This window comes from Ochlerotatus camptorhynchus, unplaced genomic scaffold (genome assembly GCF_037179485.1).
Source record: "Ochlerotatus camptorhynchus isolate MF236.1 unplaced genomic scaffold, CSIRO-AGI_Acam_v1.1 ptg000367l, whole genome shotgun sequence".
NCBI lineage: Eukaryota > Metazoa > Arthropoda > Insecta > Diptera > Culicidae > Ochlerotatus > Ochlerotatus camptorhynchus.
In genome coordinates, this window is record NW_027040855.1 from 1,668,875 (window position 1) to 1,690,631 (window position 21,757).

The 21,757-nt window shown below is 40.7% G+C and overlaps 5 protein-coding genes across 6 annotated transcripts in view; 3 read left to right on the top strand and 2 right to left on the bottom strand.

The window, feature by feature from the left end:
* The window catches only part of Aps (diphosphoinositol polyphosphate phosphohydrolase 1 Aps), a 25,970-nt gene extending 24,168 nt beyond the window's left edge, over positions 1-1,802 (top strand). For both annotated transcript variants that reach the window (XM_065232341.1, XM_065232342.1), the window contains exon 4: positions 28-1,802. In XM_065232341.1, the coding sequence (XP_065088413.1) occupies positions 28-423 (396 nt within the window). In that variant the 3' untranslated portion in view covers positions 424-1,802. The remainder of the gene's footprint in view (positions 1-27) is intronic.
* On the bottom strand, positions 1,748-4,659 carry Trmt6 (tRNA methyltransferase 6 non-catalytic subunit). Its single transcript, XM_065232325.1, has 2 exons — positions 4,523-4,659; positions 1,748-3,209 (listed from the first exon to the last, which is right to left on the bottom strand). The coding sequence occupies exon 2, from the start codon at positions 3,175-3,177 to the stop codon at positions 1,858-1,860; it is 1,320 nt and encodes a 439-aa protein (XP_065088397.1). The 5' UTR covers positions 3,178-3,209; positions 4,523-4,659; the 3' UTR covers positions 1,748-1,857.
* A 166-nt stretch (positions 4,660-4,825) lies between these two features.
* On the top strand, positions 4,826-6,347 carry LOC135709887 (tRNA pseudouridine synthase-like 1). The gene is made up of 5 exons (XM_065232336.1): positions 4,826-4,954; positions 5,019-5,147; positions 5,282-5,590; positions 5,651-5,906; positions 6,011-6,347. The coding sequence occupies exons 1-5, from the start codon at positions 4,908-4,910 to the stop codon at positions 6,245-6,247; spliced, it is 978 nt and encodes a 325-aa protein (XP_065088408.1). The 5' UTR covers positions 4,826-4,907; the 3' UTR covers positions 6,248-6,347.
* A 379-nt stretch (positions 6,348-6,726) lies between these two features.
* Rnf146 (Ring finger protein 146) lies at positions 6,727-20,933 on the bottom strand. Its single transcript, XM_065232328.1, has 3 exons — positions 20,625-20,933; positions 20,474-20,562; positions 6,727-7,984 (listed from the first exon to the last, which is right to left on the bottom strand). The coding sequence occupies exons 1-3, from the start codon at positions 20,770-20,772 to the stop codon at positions 7,178-7,180; spliced, it is 1,044 nt and encodes a 347-aa protein (XP_065088400.1). The 5' UTR covers positions 20,773-20,933; the 3' UTR covers positions 6,727-7,177.
* A 159-nt stretch (positions 20,934-21,092) lies between these two features.
* Positions 21,093-21,691, top strand: Phf5a (PHD finger protein 5a). Its single transcript, XM_065232344.1, has 3 exons — positions 21,093-21,205; positions 21,269-21,459; positions 21,520-21,691. Exons 1-3 carry the CDS (start codon positions 21,154-21,156, stop codon positions 21,607-21,609), a joined length of 333 nt encoding a protein of 110 aa, XP_065088416.1. The 5' UTR covers positions 21,093-21,153; the 3' UTR covers positions 21,610-21,691.
* Positions 21,692-21,757: the final 66 nt, after the last annotated feature.

A 21,757-nucleotide genomic window follows, 5' to 3' on the forward strand; every position in this document is an offset into this window, starting at 1 on the left:
ACTAACCTTTCTGATCTACGGTTTTAGAATAGTGAACACATGCATCGAACCGAGGTGTTCGTTATGGTTGTCACCGAGGAGCAGGATGAATGGGAAGATTCGAAAACCATCGGTCGTAAACGACAGTGGTTCTTGATCGAAGAAGCTCTCACGCAGCTGGCACTGCATAAGCCAACCCAGCGTCACTATCTGCAGCAGTTGCGCAATTCGAAAAACAGTTCATCTCCGTCGGAAAATTGCATACATATTGTAACGGACGACCCAGAAGATGAGCTAGAAGGAGAACCTACTAGTACGACAGCAAAAACCAACGAAAACAGGACGACATCACCACCACCATCAGCTGCAGCGGTATCAGAAGAGGCGCCAGAAGATGATCCACCAGTCGCCGACACTGAGGAGATATTGGAAACGACCTTCTAAACCGTCTACTTCAAAACTCTTTCAAATTATTTGGTTGGATTAGTTGTTTTAGTTGTTTCTCTGAGACAATGAAACGCTGGCATGTGGGCAAACATTTTAATATTTTGTTTCTCCTTAGTGTTGCCTTCATTTCTGCGCTCCCTATTCTAAGTGTTAGAACTCAATCTCCATCGTCATCGGTACCTATCTACCCATCATCCAGCAAGCATAATATTTGTTGGTCCACACAAATTGTACATTGAACTGCACGATCTATCACTCACTGAACGCTTTTGGAAACTTTTTTGAGTAATTATTCACTCGATAGAAATCTTACCGTCAATACTGAGAAGTTTTTTTTTTTTATTCGATGCTGAAAACGTCTGACCAGAGTTATGCTTCTTAACGATACAAGCTTGTGTCCTTAGTTTGGCGAAGGTATAACAAATTTTGAACCCTGTTTTACTTGTATGAACACGAACATATGCTATTCTGGGGCAAATATTCAAACGAATTATGTTGTCGATTAAGAGGTGAAAGCAAATAATAAACTAATACTGATAAAGAAGAACAACGTAGACAAAAGTGAAGAAATTTTAAGAAATAATCAATTTATACAACAAATATTTAAAGAAAAATACTAAAACCAATACTGATAACAAAAAATCTCCCTAATCCTATCAAGGAAATAGTAACTGCAATGAAATGCATAACATCCTAAGCAGCAAGACTAAACTTCTACCAAAACTTGCGAATATTGTAGATCGATTAGGTAAATTCAGCAAGAAAAATAAATAAAGCAGCTTATCAAGTCTGAAAGGAAAGCAGCCCCCAACTCTTACGACTAATTTAACGAACAATTTTCTAGTAAGTGAAGTTTCTTCGACCATATGTAACGAACGAACGAATGAAATCTGACTCCCCCGGCCTTCTCTCTATGCGCCCCTTGATGGGTGCTTTTTTCTACTACTATCATGAGATTGACGCAAAAGCAAGCAAGAGTGCTTTTACTTTGTTTTCTTGTTGAAAAAAGCGAATCAATAGTCTTATGGGGGAAAAGTGAATGTTCGAATCGATAAGCTAACAGCAGAGGAAATGAAGACCTTTTTGGGATAATCGGAAGTAGGTGGTAACAACGTGATGGCTTGACAGGTGAGCGTGCATTCGAAGCGAGACAAACTACAAGTTGTGCGGGGACAAAAAAAAACTACACCGGAAGTGATGAACATTAGGATTTCTAAATTATACTTTGAATACTTATACGGATAAACCATTATGATAATTTATTAATATTACAGCTGTATGATGTAATTAATGTCAGGAGAAAACAAGAGAGAAAGAGAAATTGTCTTTAAGCAAACAAAAATGCATCAAATGTATTTGAATTTATTAAGAAAATACCACGAGTTGTTATTGAGTCCGAAAATATTTTATTTGTCCACAATATTAAACATACTATCGAATAGTATACCCGGTAAGCAGGTATCCGCTGTTGCCGGACATGGTAACGTCAGGATGCGTACGGTTGGGCAGCATTTGAAGGTTTCGCATCCAGTTGGATGTAACTCGCAGATAGGTAACAGTGGCGCTCGATTTCAGTTCCATGTAGCTCTCGAGCAGTATTTCCTTCGTCGTGTTGAACACCACCAATGGACGACTAGGCTTCACGAAGGGCAGTAACGATTTTATTATATTATACGGATGCTCCTTGGCTATGATGACCAGCGCGTCGAATTTCTCTTTCATCAATTCACATGCCGCTTCATTCTCGAGCTCCCACTGTTGTTTCTTCGGTTTACCATTATCATCATCTAACTTCGCTTGTTTCGCTTCTGGGCCATCATCCTCCGGTGTATTCTTACGTTTGTGACTTCCGTCTTCTTGTGGAGCGGAATCGCCATTCGCTCCTGCCTCCGTAACCTTTGCCTCTTCATCATGCTTACAAGATTCAACAGCTTCCTCTTTGCCTTGTTGATAAAAATTTCGCAGCACGGAATAAATATTAACAGAGATGCATCTGTTCAGCTGTTCCGGTTCGAAATTCATAGCTTGGATGGCCTGTTTCTGAGCCACATTTCCCGGGTGCATATGAACCAACCTTCCTTCGGTATTAGCTCCAATGGAATTGATAAACGCAGCCGGAAGCAACCCATTCGTTCCCGACTCGTACAGCAAAAATCGACCAACCCCGCAAACACCGCTGTAGGAAATGATCTGCGACAACGTATCGAAACGTACACCCATGACCTTATCGGCATCCAATCGCCAATAGACGTCGGCAATCAACCGTATCGATGGCCGCCTGATCTCGACATACTCGAAATACTTCTTTTCCTTGCGCTTCAAATACTTCTCCTGGGAGTATTCGGTTTTGGAAGCGAAACTTTTCGAATTCTCCACTAGCTTTCCAATAACTTCCGATGAAGATTCACAATCCTCGCGTAGCTTCAGGATGGCCTCCGTCGAAAGCCCTTGGGTGCCACGGTCATCCACAATGTTCCGATTGTCCGAACCACTTTCCTTAATCAGCAGTTCCTTGAGATTTCTTATCTCGGAAACGGTTTCCACCGGGTCCAACGTGAACAGACGTTTATTGCGACCTTCCTTGGGCACCAGCTGAAACGTCGTATGGTACGGTTGACTGTCGGCAGAACGAAGTTCGATTTGATCCTTTCCCAGATGGACTATCGTGTTCACGTTGGTAAACTTCTGCAGTTTGGTGTACTTTTGGCGCTTTACCACGAGATAATCCCCAACTTTGATTTTATCCGACATACTGGCGTTGTTTTTGTCTCGCAGAAGAAGCCCTGAAAAAAGAACATGTTATTTAATTTCAATCAATTAGTCTAAACATAACTTTTCTAAAAATATTTGAAAAATGTTAGACTTGCTGAAAATGTCATGAAATCTTAGAAGATTTTTGTGGAATTGGGCTCTTAACTTTGAAGAATTTGGCTCTTAACTTAACAATAATGTCAAACTTTCATAGCGAATCAAAACAAACATTGTGTAGTACTAGAATTTCGACTAGAATGGGATACGTAAACCGATTTGTTTGGGACCAATAGGCTAGTCAAGTAGTGAGCCAATTTAAGGTGTTTCGCTGTGAGATCCTTATTCTCGCTACCACTTCGAAACGTTAAGGTGTTTCCTCGTAGAGTCCGTTTTTCCATCACACCTCGCAATTTCAAGAGCACACATCTCAAGATCTACGAGGTGTATACATCTGAAAATTTCAGACATTCCTTGCTTCTCCGCAGCAAACAAGTAGTAATTTCAGCTACGTGCATTCACAGAAACCTTATTATTTTTATATGTGAAATTGCGAAGTGTAACACGAAAAAGGTCGCTACAGGGAATCACCTTAAGTGCACAAATATCAGCTTCCACGACACGTAACACAATGAAACTGTTACTCCACGCAGTAGCAATTTCAGGTGAAATGCGGCACTGATTTCCGAGATTTGTGTTATTGAAAATTCGAGGTGGAAGTGCATGTATAGCCTACGTGGTGGCCATTTATGGACTCAACAAGGAATCACCTTAAAATCGTTGAATTAAGAAATACAGACCATTCCAATTCATAAAGATAGTCGCCCTGTGGGCTTCGCTATATAGCATTTGTCCATGGTTAAACGAACATACAAATGACTATTCGGGATAATGGTATTCGGGATACAAGACGATTCAAGGTAATGGCATTCGGGGTAGTGTGATAGGATCCAAGTTCCTACCTCATGCCTCGTCGAGTAATATGTTCGCAAACGACTACCAGTTGACGACATGGGTCAATCCGACAATAGCTAAGTAGCATGTGAACATACTAGAACCCGGAACTCACATAGAGCTGTGCACGGTCTTCCGGAGAGACAGTGGCTTTGTGCAGGCAAATACCACAACAAAATTAAATTACGTGACATTTTTTGGGATTCCAACAGACGACTGAAGCATAGAAGACTGCAAGAATAGAAATAATATTTATATATCATGTATTGTAAAAAAATAAAAGCAGAATTTAAAGTGCCCAGTCGGCTAAATTGAGTCCAGTTACCCTATACAACAGCAAACCAAAATGTACATCCAACGAATTCGTGAGCCATGAACTAAATAGTTTACTTACCTGACCGAAATTATTTTGCACTTATCAATCGCTTATTTTGCATCCGTAAAATAATAAAACTATTCCAAATTTCTGTAACAAATACCTTAAGAAATCTAAAATTCGGGTGAAACCGACGACTCCATCCACATGCGGTGAATGTGAACTTGCTGATGATAAACAAAACGAGTACTGTCAATTTTCTCGATTCTCTTTTGGCGTTACAAGCGTTACCGCTTGTTTTCCTCTCGAAATGAGACATCTGCTCTGACTTGTCTGTGCCATTGGAGTAAACAAAAATCATATGTTCGGTCGTGCTCGACCTCCCGCAATCAAACGATACGATTTCGGTACGATAATACTGAAGCAATTCACACTTCCGGCTCACTATTTTCAAATTGTATAAATGAATCGTTATCTAATAAATTTATCCTACATCGGCACTCACTTCAGGTAAGTCGTATTCTGTGATTGTCACTTATAGAGCGATTCAATCTAAACAACAGGGACTTTGCAGAGGTATTCAGAAAAACCTGTTGAAGGATTCGGGACATCTGGAAGATCTGCGCTCCGTTGAGGGAGTACTGGAGATTGCGCTGAAAAAGTTTGCACCCGTAAACGAGTTTAAAATAAAGCTGTCCAGTCGGTAAGTTTGGATCCGTTTAGTCAATGTTTTTAGAGTAAAGTGTAGATTTTTGTATAGCGTTAGTTGAACGCATTGGTTTAATTTAAACAAAAAAAAATAACTACGTGCAAGGAAAATGAATTATAATTTCTCAGGACTGATGCAGGGGTTCACGCCCTACACAACACAGTTCACGTTGACCTGGAAAGACCAAATGGCAAACCGTACAAGACGAATAAGCTGACCCAGGGACTGAACAGGACATTCGGTTCCCAAGGCCTACCGATTAGAATACTGGACACCAAGTTAGTTCCGATGAGCTGCCATGCGCGACTCTGTGCCAAGTCACGGACTTATCTGTACCGATTGGGTGTAATGAAGCGGGAGTTTTGCCATGACCCTCAGATGCATCCGTTTAGTCGATTCATACCGATCGATGAACATGATCGGTGCTATTTCGTTGCGTAAGAATCTTATGAAATTGATCATGTTTGGGAAAATAGACGGTTTCATCATCATTCTAGTCATCCACGTTTCGATATCGAACGATTGGCACGCGTGGCGACCACGTTTCAAGGGTACCACGACTTTCGAACGTTCATGGCCATTGCCCGGGGAAACCAACGACAGCAGGATGCAAGCTATACACTTAGGAGAATTGAACACATTTCCATCATACGGGGCACTTCAATGGCATCGGCCTTTAATAGGGAGATAGCGGAAAAGTATTACGAATATTGGGACATTCGAATAAAGGCTAGATCATTCCTCTATAAACAGGTACTGGGCTGGGCTAACTATTAAGTGGAATGGTAGAATTAACTAGATACAACTTTGTGAACGTGTCCGTCAAATTACCGCTTAACATTGCACATCCGCTTCAGGTTCGTCGCATGGTAGGCGCCTGGATTGCTGCAGCAGAAGAGCGAATCAGCGAACGTGACGTCTACCGGATGCTAACGGTACCCTCGCAGCGCTCCTGGTGTGATCAAGCCGTAGTGGCACCAGCTTACGGACTATTTCTGTGTAAAGTGGAATACGATCCCATAGATTTGGAATTTCCTCGCGATGAGCTTCCTGGAGCAGCTGAAGAAAAGCAAACAAGCATTGCAGCCAACTGAAACGACCGTCACGTTTGTAGATGGCAGCAGGAAGATCTTCTGTGGTGAGGTAGAACGGAATGCTCCTGCTCGACTTGGATTTATAGTGGATACCAGTCCCGATCAGATACCAGCATGTATTTTAAGTAATTTTCTATACTTGGGATCTCAAGATTGTGTCAGGAAGGAAGTATTGGAGAAGTATGGAATAACACACGTTCTGAGTGTCGGTATAGATACCCCACCCTTCGAAGGTTGTGTTCAGGATATTAAAACGAACTTTGTTGAATGCCTAGATTTACCGGAAACTGATTTGCAAGAAGTTTTAAAACGAACCAATGAATTCATCGAAAGATGCCGTCTTGATGGAGGCAAAGTTTTGGTTCACTGCAATGCTGGCGTATCTCGATCTACATCGGTGGTAATTGGCTACCTTATGATCCATCAAAAGATTACATTTTTGCAAGCCCTAGGACTAATTAAGAATAAAAGACATTGCGTTCAACCAAATGTTGGCTTTATTAATCAGTTAAAAAAGTTGCAGTAACAAAAATATTCAGCGCTTCAGATTATTTCGGTGTAGAAAAGTATACTTATGTTGATAGCTATTATATAGATTGATAATTTGAGAGCCCAGTTTAGATTATTTCTTACAAACTAAAAGATCGAATATGAACATAACGAGTCTTGCGAACATTTTTTGCGTGAATGAAAGAACCGTCCTTATCGATAGCCACTAGTGATGCGGTTTCCTTCGAGGATAATGCAACGGTACTATCCAGAAGTCTTGCTACTAAAACAAATATTGAATTCTTTCTATTGCACAAAAATGCTCATTTATGAAGAAGACGGAAATTTAAAAAAAAAATTGCCAAACTACCTTCAAGCTTCCAGATAGCCGTGCTTAAAAATGCGGTATGCATACTACGTAGTTGTGACTCTACTCAAAATCTAAAGGATAATGTGATCATTATCATCATCGCTATCACTGAGCGCCAGGAGATCGGTTACAATACGTCGTCTGATCGTAACTGGTTCTCCTGACCTTTCAATCGTTCGTTGCTCTCGCAACGACAGTGCATTCAAATTATTGATAGCTTCGGTCAATTCCACTTCGCCACCGGAGTTGACCCCGCTACCGGAGCCTCCCGGAAGTGGGTCCTCCTCACCAAACGAATTGTTTGTGCTATTATTAGTATCACTGCTGAAACTGCCATCCAAATTGACACGACGTATATCCTCCTCCAGTTCGTCCTCCTCCGTTTCCTCGACAACTATGTTGCGATGCATCTGCAGTAGATTAGTTTCCGCATGTAAATCATCCGAGTTCAACGATCCATCCGAATTGGAACTAGGTGTCGATCCGGCGGTCAAATCATTCGTTTCCAATCTCAAGCCAGCTACTCCCTTCTTGGGAATCGTAGCCAAATCTCGCTTTACCCGACGAATTCTGGAGGGATCATTTTGTCGAATCTGGCACTTGTGTTCAAAGTCCACGATATATAGGAAACCAGCCACCAAAATTTTGCAGAACCTCTCCTTTTTCTGATAGGATTCCTCCAGCTCCTGGCTGGTGCGTTCATCGTACTGCCACCAACCGTTGCGGCCTTCGTAGTACCACTGATATTCTGCACCGTCGTTGGCTTTGGCAGCCATTTCCACCTCTCGCAGCCCGTTCACCAGCTGCGGATGTTCCAGATAGCTGGGAGGAATGTCCCGTCGGCACATCGCACAGCGACGGTTCTTGAATGCAACGCCCTGTGGAATGGGAAGTAACATACAATGTCAGTCGGTTAGTTTTTGGAAAATGTGATGTACTATCATAGTACAAATTTAGATAGTGCCGTAATTAGTAATAAGAAAACAGCAATATTCTAAACGTCATAAAATCTGTGGTAATTAATTGTATTTTTTTACGTGTATGCCAAATGGAGAATATTCCGAACGACTTAGAGACATGCTGATGCTTAGTTTCGCGTGACAGTCGTTGTGGTCATCGTTGAGACCACCCCTGGGATTGCACTTTAGAGTATAAGGTGGGGCAAAAGTTCGATTTGAAGTTTTCAACGTGCAAAATAAAACTTGGCACTTGTTTTGAAGCGAGTTTGGCAGGTCTCTAGGAAGGTCTTTTAGAGTCAGACTTTCTAACAAAAAAACACAAACATGTGTGGTTCTTTCGAAAAATGATTGGCAAAAGTGTGTTTCGGGATTATAACCTACCGTGGCCCCCGCTAATCTGAACGACACTTCATGCATATTAGACTGGCCCACAAAAATAAAAGTTCTAATTTTCCACGGGCCAACCTCTAGATGTGTGCCTTTAGGAGCCTTTAGGTGAGAAATCCATTCTCTGAAAGTTTTAGCTCATTTGGTTTTAGGATGAGCTGGAGCTTTTAGTTTGAATTTTGTATGGTGATTTTGGTTAAAATACATGAAAAAATGATACTCCTACACTTTATCGAGCATAAAAAAGTTTCCAAAACATGTAGTTCAAACCGAGCTGGATCCTTAAAACACAATTACGAACTTTTTTTTTTATTATAGTCACTTTAACGCTCTTGGGTCATTCGTGACTTGTCCGGGGGTGAGATTTGAACTCGTGACTTTGGCGTGAGAGGTATGGATGCTAACCACTACACCGGGGTCGCCCCCGCAATTACGAACTAGAACTACAAGTACATATTCAGAAAAATTATCCTCTTCTAATAGATAACTCTTTTCCATTCTTGCATTTACACAAAGACATTTCAATCTACTCAGAAGTTTGATTTGTGTTGGTCCCAACTAGATTTAGCGTCCACTCAGAGATGCACAAATTCAACTTGGGGAGAAATGTTGTCACAAAGCCGCAAATAAATTACCGGCCCTCTGAATCCCAACCAAGTGGCAGTTAAATTTTTGTTGATCATCCTGGCCCAAGTTATCGAAACTCCTTTTATTCGAATAATTTTCTGCTCATCTTGAAAATTCCACATAAAGCAATTTAAGTAATTCATTTAGCAACCAAAAATCTGCAACTATATTTAAGAATTCATTAATCTACAAACATTTTCAAACTAAACCTAGCAAATTTTTTAATCACAGACAAACAGACGTAGCTCTTTGAAAAAGTTTTTCTTGCAAACATAGTATCTCAAAACATAGGACGTCAGTAACGACATCTCTCGGGCCTCTCGCGGAAAACAAGCTTGCTCGTTAACTCGCAAACAATATTGCATAAAAGGTCTATAGAATGTACACTCAGAAATAATACAATTCATTATTTTTATTTTTTTATTGGTATCAAGCTGGAGCTGCGTAACAGCTTAGTTTTCAAGACTTGACCCATTTGAATAAATTTTGCTTCTATCTTTGACAATACAGCAGAAGGACTAGCCTATGTTGGCCGCTTGAACACTGGATTCCGTATGTATTGTTTCAAGATAATTATAGAAAAAATGCTGTGACGTGTGCGCGTAGATACATCTGCGTAGTAAAGCGATTGAATAAGTAAATCCGTTTCGAACGAAATATCTAAATTATGTAAGTTACGAAAACCGCGCGAATTCCGAAAGCCGTGCGAGACAACCGAAGCGAGAAAAAAGGCTTATTATCATTTAAAGATTGCCACCAAAATAAATGATATAGCCTATGTTGGCAAGTTGATTAATTTTGGTTTCCTCCCTAGATATTCTACTTATTTACTACTGAGCTTTGTATCAAATTAGTTAATTTAAAGAACGTATCAATCATTTCAAGATTTCGCGACCGCACCGAACAAATGCTATACTACATAAGCTCAAAAGCGTTTGACAAGCTCTACCGAATTGCGTATCACTTCTGCGTAAGCTCCGTAGACGTAGGCGCGTTGAATCCGACAGTCGGCAAAGGTTTAACCTGTACCAACACCGCTTAAGGAACGACCTCGAGTCAGTAAAACCGTTTAGAGCTGAACATCTAAATTACGTAAGATACGAAAATCGCGCAAATTGTGAACGCCACGCGAAACAACCGTAGAGAAAAAAAACAGCTTATTATCACTTAAAGAGTACCACCAAAATAAATGTGATAGCCTATGTTGGCAAGTTGATTAATTTTGGTTTCCTCCCTAGATATTCTACTAATTTTACTGTTGAGCTTTGTTTCAATTTAGTTATTTTACCGCACCGCACGTATCAATCATTTCAAGCTCTACCACATTGCGAATCACTTCTGCGTAAGCTCCGTAGACGTAGGCGCGTTGATTCCGACAGCCGCGAAAAGTTAAACATGCATCAATATCACATAAGAAAAGATCGATTTTACGTATGGTTTAGTTCATAGATTAACATTGACTGCTGTTTGAAAATGTAAGTACTTGAACACTAAGAAATAAGTTAACTCAAATGCTTTAACCGCATATATAAGAGATTTCGCGTATTGAGAGAATAATATAGTAATCGAGTACAACAAACTCAGGGGAATACAATACCTCCAAAAGTTTAAAAGCTATTAATTGTCACATACCTCTACTTTTACTTATTTCCTAAACTATTCCTCTCCTTGTTAATCTGCTTAATGCTATTGGTCTGCCTGCGTTTTCTTTTTAAAGTTCAAGACTAAATAAGAAGATTTATTCTACAACTTTAAAGGTTAGTTGCCTCCCTAAGCGGACCCCCGCATCCTAATTCTTTTGTTAATCTACTTAATGTCATTAGACTTTCTGAAGTTTCTTATTTAAGTTCATTTGATGATTATGATATCTCATTAGTCTAATTTAATAAATTATTAAAAGCTCTAATTCACCTAATCAATCATAACCCATGCTTTATTAAGTACCTTCACTTGTGCTTGTAATCTAAACTTAAACGTGTTTCAAGTACTTTTGATTTAAGCCTATACCTATTTATTATATCATAGTTCCACTATGTCGCACCACAAAAATACGTATGGGTATGTCACAATAGAAGCACGCCACAGTGGAACTCCCGAGCCATAGTTCAAACACTTATCCCAAATCAAAATGAAGCACATTTAAGATTAGTTACAATACCATGTACAAAAATGATGTGTAACACTTCAATGAAAACAACAATGAAAGCTTGTCACGGAAATAGAAGGAGCACCGTTGGGCATTTTCTGAAATATTTCAATAGTATAATCGTATAATTCCCTTGCAAACCCAAATAAATCTATCTGCGTAAAAATAAATAAAATAAGAGTGATTTGCGGCAAAACCCGCCAGTATCACACCCAACGTCAGTGCCTATACGTAAGCGTACTACGACGCGACTCTCAATTAAAGGAGTAACAAGTGTGATGCTATCACTGCTGGACTAGATCTTTGGTTCTCTCATGCAGTGGTTTATCAGAGAGGGGAAGCATAGTAATCCCCATTGCCTGCCCATGACGCCATTCTTTCGCGGCATGAGCCAGCAACGCCGACCATAAACCTACCGTCTCCAACACTCCACTATAAAGCATGAAATTAAGCCCGCCCATCAACAGCAAGGTGCAAAAACTAGCCAAGGGGAGGGAAAAAATAATACAATTCATTATTAGATTAAAAAATAAACATTTTTCAAATTCACGCTGTATACGCTCCTTAGATTAAATTTTACACTATCATAGCTTAAACTTTATACCAAGTATGAATAGCAGTCAAAAAGCCTTCCCAAAGTATTCATGTGGTCCTAGCTGGCGGTCATTAGTGCATATTATGAAAATTGTGTCGATTAAGCTGGAAGTGGAAAATGTTCTAACCATTACGTGGAACCCGTTGTTTGAGTTTCATGGTGGATAACTCACGAATAAGATGCGTCAATTGATGGCTTTTATTGGGGATGTTTCACAAAAAGTGGCGCACTCGGGTGCACTACCACTGTCTGGTAGGTTTACTTATGCCGAATTTGTTTTTGATCCAGTTCCAACCTGGATCGGGTATCAAGATTGGGTCTGCTTCTTGCCTGTCAAACGTCAGTGCGAACGTTTGTTATTGTAACCTGGCTCGGGTTGAGGTTCACACTGACATTAAGCTCGGGTTCGCACGGGTTGGAACTGGTTCCAACCTGGTTAATAAACAAATTCGCTATTACATTAGTTTGGTTGTGAATGATTAGCTAATTGGAAATTAATTTCAGCTGCTGACGTCGAATTTGGTCCAGCATGGGGAAAACGAGGAGGGAATCTTCGGATTCATGGAGGAGGACATCAGGAATGAGGAAGCTCGTATCCGAGGAAAAAAGTGCTACATCTGCAAGAAACGGTTGGCTACCGTTTCTTGCTGCGCAAAGAAGAGCTTCCGTATATTTCATACGCTCTGTGGGATGCGGTCAGGCACCTTGTTGCATTACGTTCCAGTCGTGCTGCGATAAGCACGTAGCGCTGGTGGATAAGGTGAAATACTCCGAGACCGAGGCCAGTGGGGTTTGCAACGATGATATGGGACCTACAGGAAGCTGGACACGATTCGTGCCCCGTGCTGTCAGAATGGCTGGTTCCATCGGAGCTGCGTGGCACAGTTTGCTCAATCGGCGGGATACTTTCTCAATTGCCCTTTGTGCAGCAACAAGGACGACTTTTGGCCAGGAGATGCAGCAGCGTTGGATTTATATACCGGAAAAGTAAGTGAGGCGGAGGTGGGTGAATTGGTATTGGAATACTGAATATTTTTTATTTGTTCTAGGGATGCCTCGTGGGAGCTGGAACCGAATGCATTCAACAATCAGTTGAAACGTCCTTCAGAGTGTGACGCTGTCGGTATGGGCGTGATTACGACGATTGCAAGTGTTGGGATCTGATCCAGTGTGCAACGTGCAGTATGACTTGTTGCCACGATGAGTGCATGGAAGTTCCCTCGAAAAACTATGTTTGCACTTTTTGTCGTTGATTGTTGTGGATGAGCCGCCGGGACCAATTTTGAGCGGAAGCAGCAACACGGGTGGAAGCCGGTAACGATAGCATAGAAGGGAGTTCTTAGGGGCCGATCTCGTAGAAGACGTCAGATCAAACCGGATGATTCAGATGGATGACAGTTCAGAGTCAGTTGCATCCACGACCAAACGCAAATCTCAGAACAGACGAACCGTAATAGACTGTGACGACAGCGATTACGATATGGTCCCTAAACGAAATAAACCAACATCGAAGCGACGACTGTCCACGACTTCATCTAGTTCTACCTCGTTGGTTTCTTCGAATGGCGAAGAAATCAACCTGGATGAACTGGTCAAGAAGATTCGATTGCCACGAGGGACTTCCGTCGAAAAGTTGCTTCAAGCCATACCGGTCGTAAGGCTCGAGAAGCTCAGCTCGGAAAAGGTCAAATCGTTGACTTCCCCGAAGAATGAAGTATCCTCCGCCAGATCATCGACCGTATTCGATTTCAACTATCGTGTGAAGTTGAACAAAAAGCAGCGTCGAAAATCGATGGTAGAATTGCAGTCCATCAAAGAGGTCATCCGTTCCGACACGGACATGCTAACGGATGCCTCGGTGGGACAGGAGATCGTACGTACCAAAACGCCTGCCCAGAAATCCTTTGCCAAGCAGTTCAAACTAACGCTTCTCGGGTCCAAATCCGAACCTATCGGAGACGAGCCAGCCAACGGCTGAAAGTCTCGTTAATAAAGTTATAATAAAATAATAAATAAATCCGAACCAAGAAAACGGTCGACCAGCGAGTCTGATACGGAGCACGATTGCACGAGATTTGATTGTTTTGTATTCACTTTTTTATGCTTTCCTATGAAAATAAACTTTATATTACAGGAATTTATTGCTTTTCAATCAATAAAAATACCAACATTAAAATCAAGAGCCACATGTGAAAAGGGCATACAAGCTTTTTGTAAACAAACTATTGTAGGCCTTTTTCTTGCCAACCGAGGGTCACCCACGCAAACCAACAACATCATCGGGAAGGAGAAAGCTTCCCCTTACCGGTGATGTTGATGGTTTGCGTTGGTGACATTTAATGACAGTGATCAAATACATTCTACGGATAATCCACCGCTAAGCCAACCGGTGAACACTCGTGTTTCTTTCAGTTACCATGGAGACGTAATTTGTGATTAGCCCCGGTCCCTTTCGAATTGTATCATTATTTATGAACGGCCTTATATTTGAAATGACGTTTCACATTCATCTAGTGATGTCCGATTTTCATTCGAATAATCGTTTAATCGATTAACGAACCGAAAAGTAAACTATTTATAATCGGTTAGATCATGCCGATATAAGCATTAAAATCTCCACAGGATCATCACCGATCGTTTCAAACATGTGCTGCACTCTCATTGGTGGAAAAATGGCAGCACAGCGAACAAAAAATAATCGATTAGTTGTTAATCGAGTAATTAAAAAATGGGACATCTCTGATTTTCGTGTGATTGTTTTGATAAAAATGAGCGCAAAATTTCATCTCTTGCGAGGGGGCAGCAAAACCACAAAATTACCTTGAATACGGGGGGTTCTCATTGGATGAAAGGGACCGTGAAAGAAGACACTGAAATAGAAAGTGTTTCTTCCGACAGTTTCATCTTAGTATTCATCTTTGGCTAAACTACGCATGTATATTCAAAATATAAACTATATATACCCCTTATACTGCAAGTTTATACTAGGCTCGTTTTGTTGGCAACTAAACGAAGCCTGGGGTCAACCAGGCGAATAGCGTTTTAGTGTGACTTTTATACTAAGGCCGTTCGCAATGCTGAGTTTCAAAATTGTTTTAAACTACTCGTCAATTCTATAATTTGAAACTGTCAAAAATAAAACTGCAACACGATCAGCGCAACACACAGTTCTAAAAGATGTTTGTAATCATCAACTTCCATAAACTTTACTGTTCTCTACTCGGTTCCCTATGAAGTTCTCCGTTTTTTGTTTGTGAAGCTCTTCAAAACATCTTTAACACATCCAAAGAAATTTGAAACAGAGTTCCTTTCGTGTTTTAAACTCGCTCAGAAATAAAACAGAATAGTCGACCAGTTGCAAATCTGGTGCAAAATAGTGCTCGAATAATGAAACTGCAACTCAGCATTGCGAGAGGTGCGTTTTTGTTCTAGTTTCAAATTGAAACAGTCCTTATTTCTGATTGCATCTGAAACTGGACTGTCCCAAAAATGCAAAAAGTTTGATAAAAGTGCACGTTTCCGTCAAACCGTTTTGATGTCTTGGAAGCACTTATTGCTTGCATCATAAGTAATAAATGCACCGAAAACACCAAGACGATTAGACGTAAACTTGCAGTTTTATCAAACTTTATAATACGTGAAAACGCGCTTATTAGTCCAATTTGGTGTGAAACGCGCAATATAAAATACAACAGCATTGCGAACGGCCTAATTAGTTTAAACAAAATTCTGAGTGTATAGAAACGTCAAAGTGATCCGATGCCAGCGCTGCGGCGAGTAGTTCACGGAACTGATAGTATTCAAATCAACCGTTAAATGCGTTAACGAAGATACACAATGAAGTTTTACGTCTGTTTGTCTGTGGTATAATTGTAGGATCACACTAAAAATCAGAATCTATTTCCAGCAAAATGGATTGCTGAACTACTTCCAGCAAAAATACATTTTACTGATTAACCAGCAATTCGGAAAATTTTGCTGGATGCTCAGCTACCTGCATAATCTGTCATAAAAGGGATGTGTTTTGAGTTTTACATTCGCGCGTTTATTGTTTTCATGGATCGAAGTGCACTCTATAACAAATTCATCGTGCATATTACTAGCCGAATTCAGCATTGCGACATACTTTCCATTTGATTTCAGCGAACACTAGTTCCGATATGTCCTCTGTTTACATACTGTCAGACAAGCTTACAAATGCTCATTACAGCTAAAATGCTATTTTTTTCGGATTTATGAAATGAATGAGATATTTTAATGAATGATGCAGTGGATTTTTTCAGTGCTGCACTGGAAGATGCTATTTTCCGCTTTGTCCCAGCTCGACGACCTCCGCTAAAGCCTGCATGGTCTAACCCACGCCTACGCGTGCTAAAACGTCAACGCTCTGCCGCCCTCCGAAAGTATTGTAACTCTCGCTCGCCGTACTACAAACGACTGTTCAATTTTGCGAGTCGTAGTTATCGAAATTACAATCGTTTTCTCTATAATCGACACGTGAGACGCACGGAAGCGAACCTTCGCACGAATCCGAAAAGTTTTTGGTCGTTTGTCAACTCCAAACGGAAGGAATCCGGGTTGCCTTGTTCCATGTTTCTCGGGAATGACTCGGCTAATAGCGAAAGAGAAAAATGCGACTTGTTTGCTCGTCATTTCAAGCAAGTGTTTCACGATTTCTCCGCTTCGCCAACACAAGTGCTGGACGCTACTGCTGGGGTGCCACGTGATGTGTTTAGTTTCGTTATTCCGCGCATTTCAGAAGACATGGTGATAGCCGCAACACGAAAACTGAAGCTCTCGTTCGCCGCCGGACCTGATGGCATTCCGTCATCAGTTCTAAAACGTTGTGTAGCCAATCTCTGCCTTCCACTTGCAAGGCTATTCAATCTCTCGGCACAGCAATGTGAGTTCCCCTGCCGTTGGAAACTTTCTTATCTGTTCCCAGTGTACAAAAAAGGAGATAAACGCAATGTCATAAATTATCGTGGAATCACCTCCCTGTGTGCCTGCCAAGGAATCAAAAATATCTCCAAATGACAAAATGACAAGCGATCAACGAACCGAATAATAACGCTATGTCAGAAGTGGAAAGCAATAATGGTATAATCTTCTTCGTTCTTTGTCATGACAAGCAGCCCGTGCGGCACAACTCACTCGGGGCGGTAGAAGGAAACGAGCAAATTGTTGGCAAGCTGCTTCACGAAGTAAAGCCGAACATGATACACGTGTGTTAATGGGAATTTTTTTGTTATGTCTTTTCTCGATTCAGATCGAGCTATGTCCTCATCCGTGTATATTGCAACAAAGCATGCAAGCAATATATCATTATCCTTCTACAACTCAGATCGAGCTATGTTACAGAGCGAATTTGTCATGGTAGTCGTAGCAACCGTTTTGTCTGTATCGTTGGTAGCTTTATGTGTTTGGATTCGCTGGCTGCCTGCTCAAAACTGTTCGAGATTATCATAAATGATGCTCTGTTCGCACGCTGCAAAAATTATATCGATACAGAACACACGGTTTCTACCCGAAGCGCTCCGTGTCCACGAACCTGGTGCAGTTCACTTCTAACTGTCTACGATGCATGGATTCAGGATGGCAAGTCGATACTGCGTATGTGGTTCTAAAAGCTGCATTTGACATGGTGGACCATAATATCTTGCTGGCCAAGCTGGTGATACTTGGCATTTCGTCAACTGCTGTGGATTGGTTCGGATCTTACTTGGTGAATCGCTATGTACATGTCGGAATCGGATGTTTTCTCAAACAACTCGGGAGTCTCGCAAGGCAGTAACCTACGACCGCTACTATTTTCGATCTTTTTAAACGACGTCGCCTTGCTGATACCATCAGGATGCCGCGTTTTCTATGCAGACGATACGAAAATCTACAAAATTATTAAAAGCCTCTCGGACTGCTGGGATCTCCAGAATATGTTAGGTATTTTTGCTGACTGGTGCTAAAGAAATTTGATGAGTCTAAGCATAGAAAAATGTAACATTATTTCCTATAACCGAAAAATCGAACCAATAATGTTTGACTATGTTCTCTACGGACACTGTCTTGCTCGTGTAGAACACAAAGGATCTCGGCGTTACCTTGGACTGCAGACTCACTTTCAGAACCCAATACAATGACATCATCTCCAGAGCTAATCGACAATTGGGCTTTATTTTCAAAATTGCCGACGAGTTTCGTGACCCGCTATGCCTCAGGTCACTATACTGCTCGCTTGTGCGATCCTTATTAGAGTCAAGTTCAGTTGTTTGGTGCCCTTTCCATGCTTGCTGGATCACTAGAATTGAATCCGTTCAACGCAAGTTTGTACGGATGCTCTTCGTTTCCTCAACTGGCGTGACCCAACGAACTTGCCACCGTATCGAATCGAGCCATTAGAGGTGAGACGGACGGTCGCTCAAGCTATGTTCGCTGGAAAGCTGCTTACGGGTGACATTGACTGTCCAACACTGCTGTCACAGCTAAATATGTATGCCCCTCAGAGGTCTCTTCGTCAACGCGACTTTCTGTTTTTGGAACCAAGGAGCCGGAATTATACACAACACGAGCCAATTCGAGCAATCAGCCGGCAATTCAAAAACTTTTTTTATATGTTCGACTTCAATGTATCAGCTGACGTGTTTCGTCATCGGCTACTTGGCCTTTTCCGGACCGTTGACGGTAACTATTTAGTTTAAGTTTTATTCATTTAGACAATAATTGTCAGTTGAATTTTTCAATAAACAATAAACAATAAACAATGATAATTCTTATTTAGAAGATGCAATAACAGAAGGTAAACTTCCGTTATACGCATAACTGTCCCATGTTCTATGCAATCCTTATGTACCGTGGGACTCTTATGCGTATAACGGCAGTAAAGTGTGTGTATGACACAGAAAACATGCCATTTTAGCTTTCAGAGGGTCACAATAGCGATTAGCTGTAACGATGAGCAACGCGATGAGCGAGCAATCAGCGACCATAAAATCGCTAGTTGTGACCTTCTGAAAGCAAAATTGACACATTTTATATGTCATATACAAACTTTACCACCTCTTCTTGCGTCTTACAAATAAAAATTATCATTATAGTATCCCATTGCTTCATAATACCGAAAAATAGCATTTTAGCTGTAATGAGCAATTGCAAGCCTGCTGTCAGACAATATAAAAACAAGATCTAACTGGCGAAAAAATATAACAGCAATCTGGAATGATTACTGTGCCTTTTCACAATTAATAATTGATCTCTAAGACAATAATCAAACCCAATTTTAGTTCAATTTATTTTTCTGGCTGTACAGCAAAGAGGGGTTCACTTGGATTTGCTGAAAGAATCAGTGAATTTTCACTGATTAACAGGAAAGAGCTGTCACTTCTGCGATACTTTATTTTGCTGGTCGGCAAAATGAAATGGGTGTGTATTATCATAACAGTCACATTTTTTAATAAATTGTCTGAGAGGATTAAGAAATATTTCTCAGAATTTAAAAGAAATTTCTTGATTTCTAGGCCGAAAATACATTTATCTGATATTTCCTGATTCTCCAGGTCCAGGATTTTAAAAGTCGTATTGCCCACAAACCATTTTTGTTATTCTCTCTTACGACACTGCTGAACTTTTTTTTCCCCTCTGTTCGGGACATAACACACGTGCGACCAGTAATTTGATATATTGTCGTATATCCCGTGTCCTTAGTTTACACGCAGAAAAATGGATTTTTGTTTCAGGGCCTAATGTATTTTGTTATTGATTCAAACATATTGTATCACTATTTCAACAAAACATATTTTTGAATCAACAAAATGGTTTTTAAAAACAACAAACAAATTATTGACTCTACAACCGGTTTGTTGATTCAAAAATATATTTCTTTGAATCAACCGAATAATATATTAGAATCAATAACAATAATATATTAGGCCCTGAGCCAAAAATATATCCATTTGAATTTAAAAATCATTTCTCTGTGTGTAGTGTATGTAGGGTACTATTGAGAAATGATGAAGTATTCGGTTTTGATACAGTTGTAATTCTTGCCTTCATCACAAAGAGTCGCTTCTAATGGAAAGGTCCCACTATTTATATCCTTCGAAGAGCGAGATCACCCTCCAACTGCGCGTCCCTTTGTCAGTCAATACTGAAATCCTTAGCACCACAATTAAGCAATGACACCGATAATGACCATGCATCAGAACCCTAGTTTTAACCACTATGGAAACAACGAAAAGAAGATTAGGAATCACATAGATGAATTTTAACTAACTAATTGTTTTTCTTGTTTCAAGATCATCCTCGGTGGACAAAGCTGCTGAACTTCATGTCCCCTTCTTTCATATGGTTCTCGTTGTAAGTTAATAGGTAAATATTGGAACACTTAAGAAACGAAGAGAAATTGTCAATGATGTAATCTCACAGCGTAGAAGTTTTTAGTGTCATTAGCCAGTTCAAATGTTTATGCAATGAAGGTGAACATCAAACATGAAACATGGGACATAATAATCGGTCTTTCTTCTAGACTGGTAAGTGGCAGCATTATTCATACAGTTGCAGCATAATTTATATTTGCTTACTCACAGTATACAACCGTAGGAAAATAAAAACACGGAATAATCACTATGAAGTACCTGGTTCAATAATAAATTATACTCACCTTGACGCAAAGGAAGCAAAAAATATGGCCACAAGGCAGCCTTGCGGGATGGATACATGTTTGAAGGCATACGGGGCACTCCATTTTCACTGGTTACCAAAAACAAAACATTCGATTAGCACGGTCCACAAGCCATTAGTTTTCACCTTACCAATTTCTGGGTCAGATTTCTCGTCCATTTCCGCCTGGGATTGTTTATTTTCGTCGCCATCGCTGTGTATATCTACCAGAAGAGCAGCAGCAGTCGAAGACGAAGATGTGGAAGCGATTGGGGCACTATTTTCCAGCGACTCCGCCATTGTTTGCACACTGACTGATTGGTGAAGCGGTTGATGTTTTCACTACCTCCCGGAAAATCGACGGAAAAGGTAAATGCGCAGCTTTTCCGACGAATAAACAAAAAAAACAGAATCTGATAATGGACGATGGATATTTCGATGGGAGGAAAGTGTTTACTTTCGCTTCGCGACACGGACGATGTTGACAACCAGCACTCGCAGCAGCATAAATTGAAACGACCGTAACGCTCGCAAATTTGAAGGTTCTAACGTAACGCTCTTTTGACAATCTATTTTCTCAGATTTTCCCAAACGTTTCTCACACCGCGTCGCCGCATTGTTGTTTACGCTTTCCCCTGAAGAGGAAACTAGAATCTGCTTCCGCGACGTTTTCATTAAGCGATGGCCAAGCATCATCCAGATCTTATTTTCTGTCGAAAGCAACCGGGTGTTGGTGAGCTCGCAACTTTCAAAAGAACGTTAAGAAAACGTACAAATTTACCGTCTATCTTTTCAGCCATTGGTCGCCTTTGTGAGAAGTGCGACGGAAAGTGTGTCATCTGCGATTCCTACGTTCGTCCCTGTACTCTGGTGCGGATTTGCGACGAGTGCAACTACGGTTCTTACCAGGGAAGATGCGTAATCTGCGGCGGTCCAGGTGTGTCTGATGCGTACTACTGCAAGGAATGCACCATCCAGGAGAAAGATGTAAGCAGGCCCAAAGTGGCTTTGAGTTTTTTGGTTTTAATGTTTGTTATGTGTTCACAGAGGGACGGTTGCCCGAAGATTGTCAACCTAGGTAGCTCGAAAACGGATTTGTTCTACGAGAGGAAAAAATACGGCTTCAAACAACGATAAGGTTAATGTTGTTCCTATACAGCTAATTTTAGGTTTTATCAAATATTTGGAATATGACCACACTCATGGAAATCTAATAAAATGTTTTGTAAGCTTCAAGATGCTTCCATCTGATTTTTGAATCTACAAAAAAAAAAGACCTAATTTA

Bases quoted from the DNA above. Each gene is read 5' to 3' on its own strand.
- Phf5a (XM_065232344.1), top strand. From the start codon at position 21,154: ATGGCCAAGCATCATCCAGATCTTATTTTCTGTCGAAAGCAACCGGGT. The intron at 21,206-21,268 runs GTGAGCTCGCAA...CTATCTTTTCAG, and splicing joins TCGAAAGCAACCGGGTGTTG to CCATTGGTCGCCTTTGTGAG. The intron at 21,460-21,519 runs GTAAGCAGGCCC...ATGTGTTCACAG, and splicing joins GCACCATCCAGGAGAAAGAT to AGGGACGGTTGCCCGAAGAT.
- LOC135709887 (XM_065232336.1), top strand. From the start codon at position 4,908: ATGAATCGTTATCTAATAAATTTATCCTACATCGGCACTCACTTCAG. The intron at 5,148-5,281 runs GTAAGTTTGGAT...ATAATTTCTCAG, and splicing joins AAAATAAAGCTGTCCAGTCG to GACTGATGCAGGGGTTCACG. The intron at 5,907-6,010 runs GTACTGGGCTGG...CATCCGCTTCAG, and splicing joins GATCATTCCTCTATAAACAG to GTTCGTCGCATGGTAGGCGC.
- Rnf146 (XM_065232328.1), bottom strand. From the start codon at position 20,772: ATGGCGGAGTCGCTGGAAAATAGTGCCCCAATCGCTTCCACATCTTCG. The intron at 20,563-20,624 runs GTAAGGTGAAAA...TTTGGTAACCAG, and splicing joins GAAATCTGACCCAGAAATTG to TGAAAATGGAGTGCCCCGTA. The intron at 7,985-20,473 runs GTGAGTATAATT...CCCATTCCACAG, and splicing joins TTTGCTTCCTTTGCGTCAAG to GGCGTTGCATTCAAGAACCG.
- Trmt6 (XM_065232325.1), bottom strand. From the start codon at position 3,177: ATGTCGGATAAAATCAAAGTTGGGGATTATCTCGTGGTAAAGCGCCAA.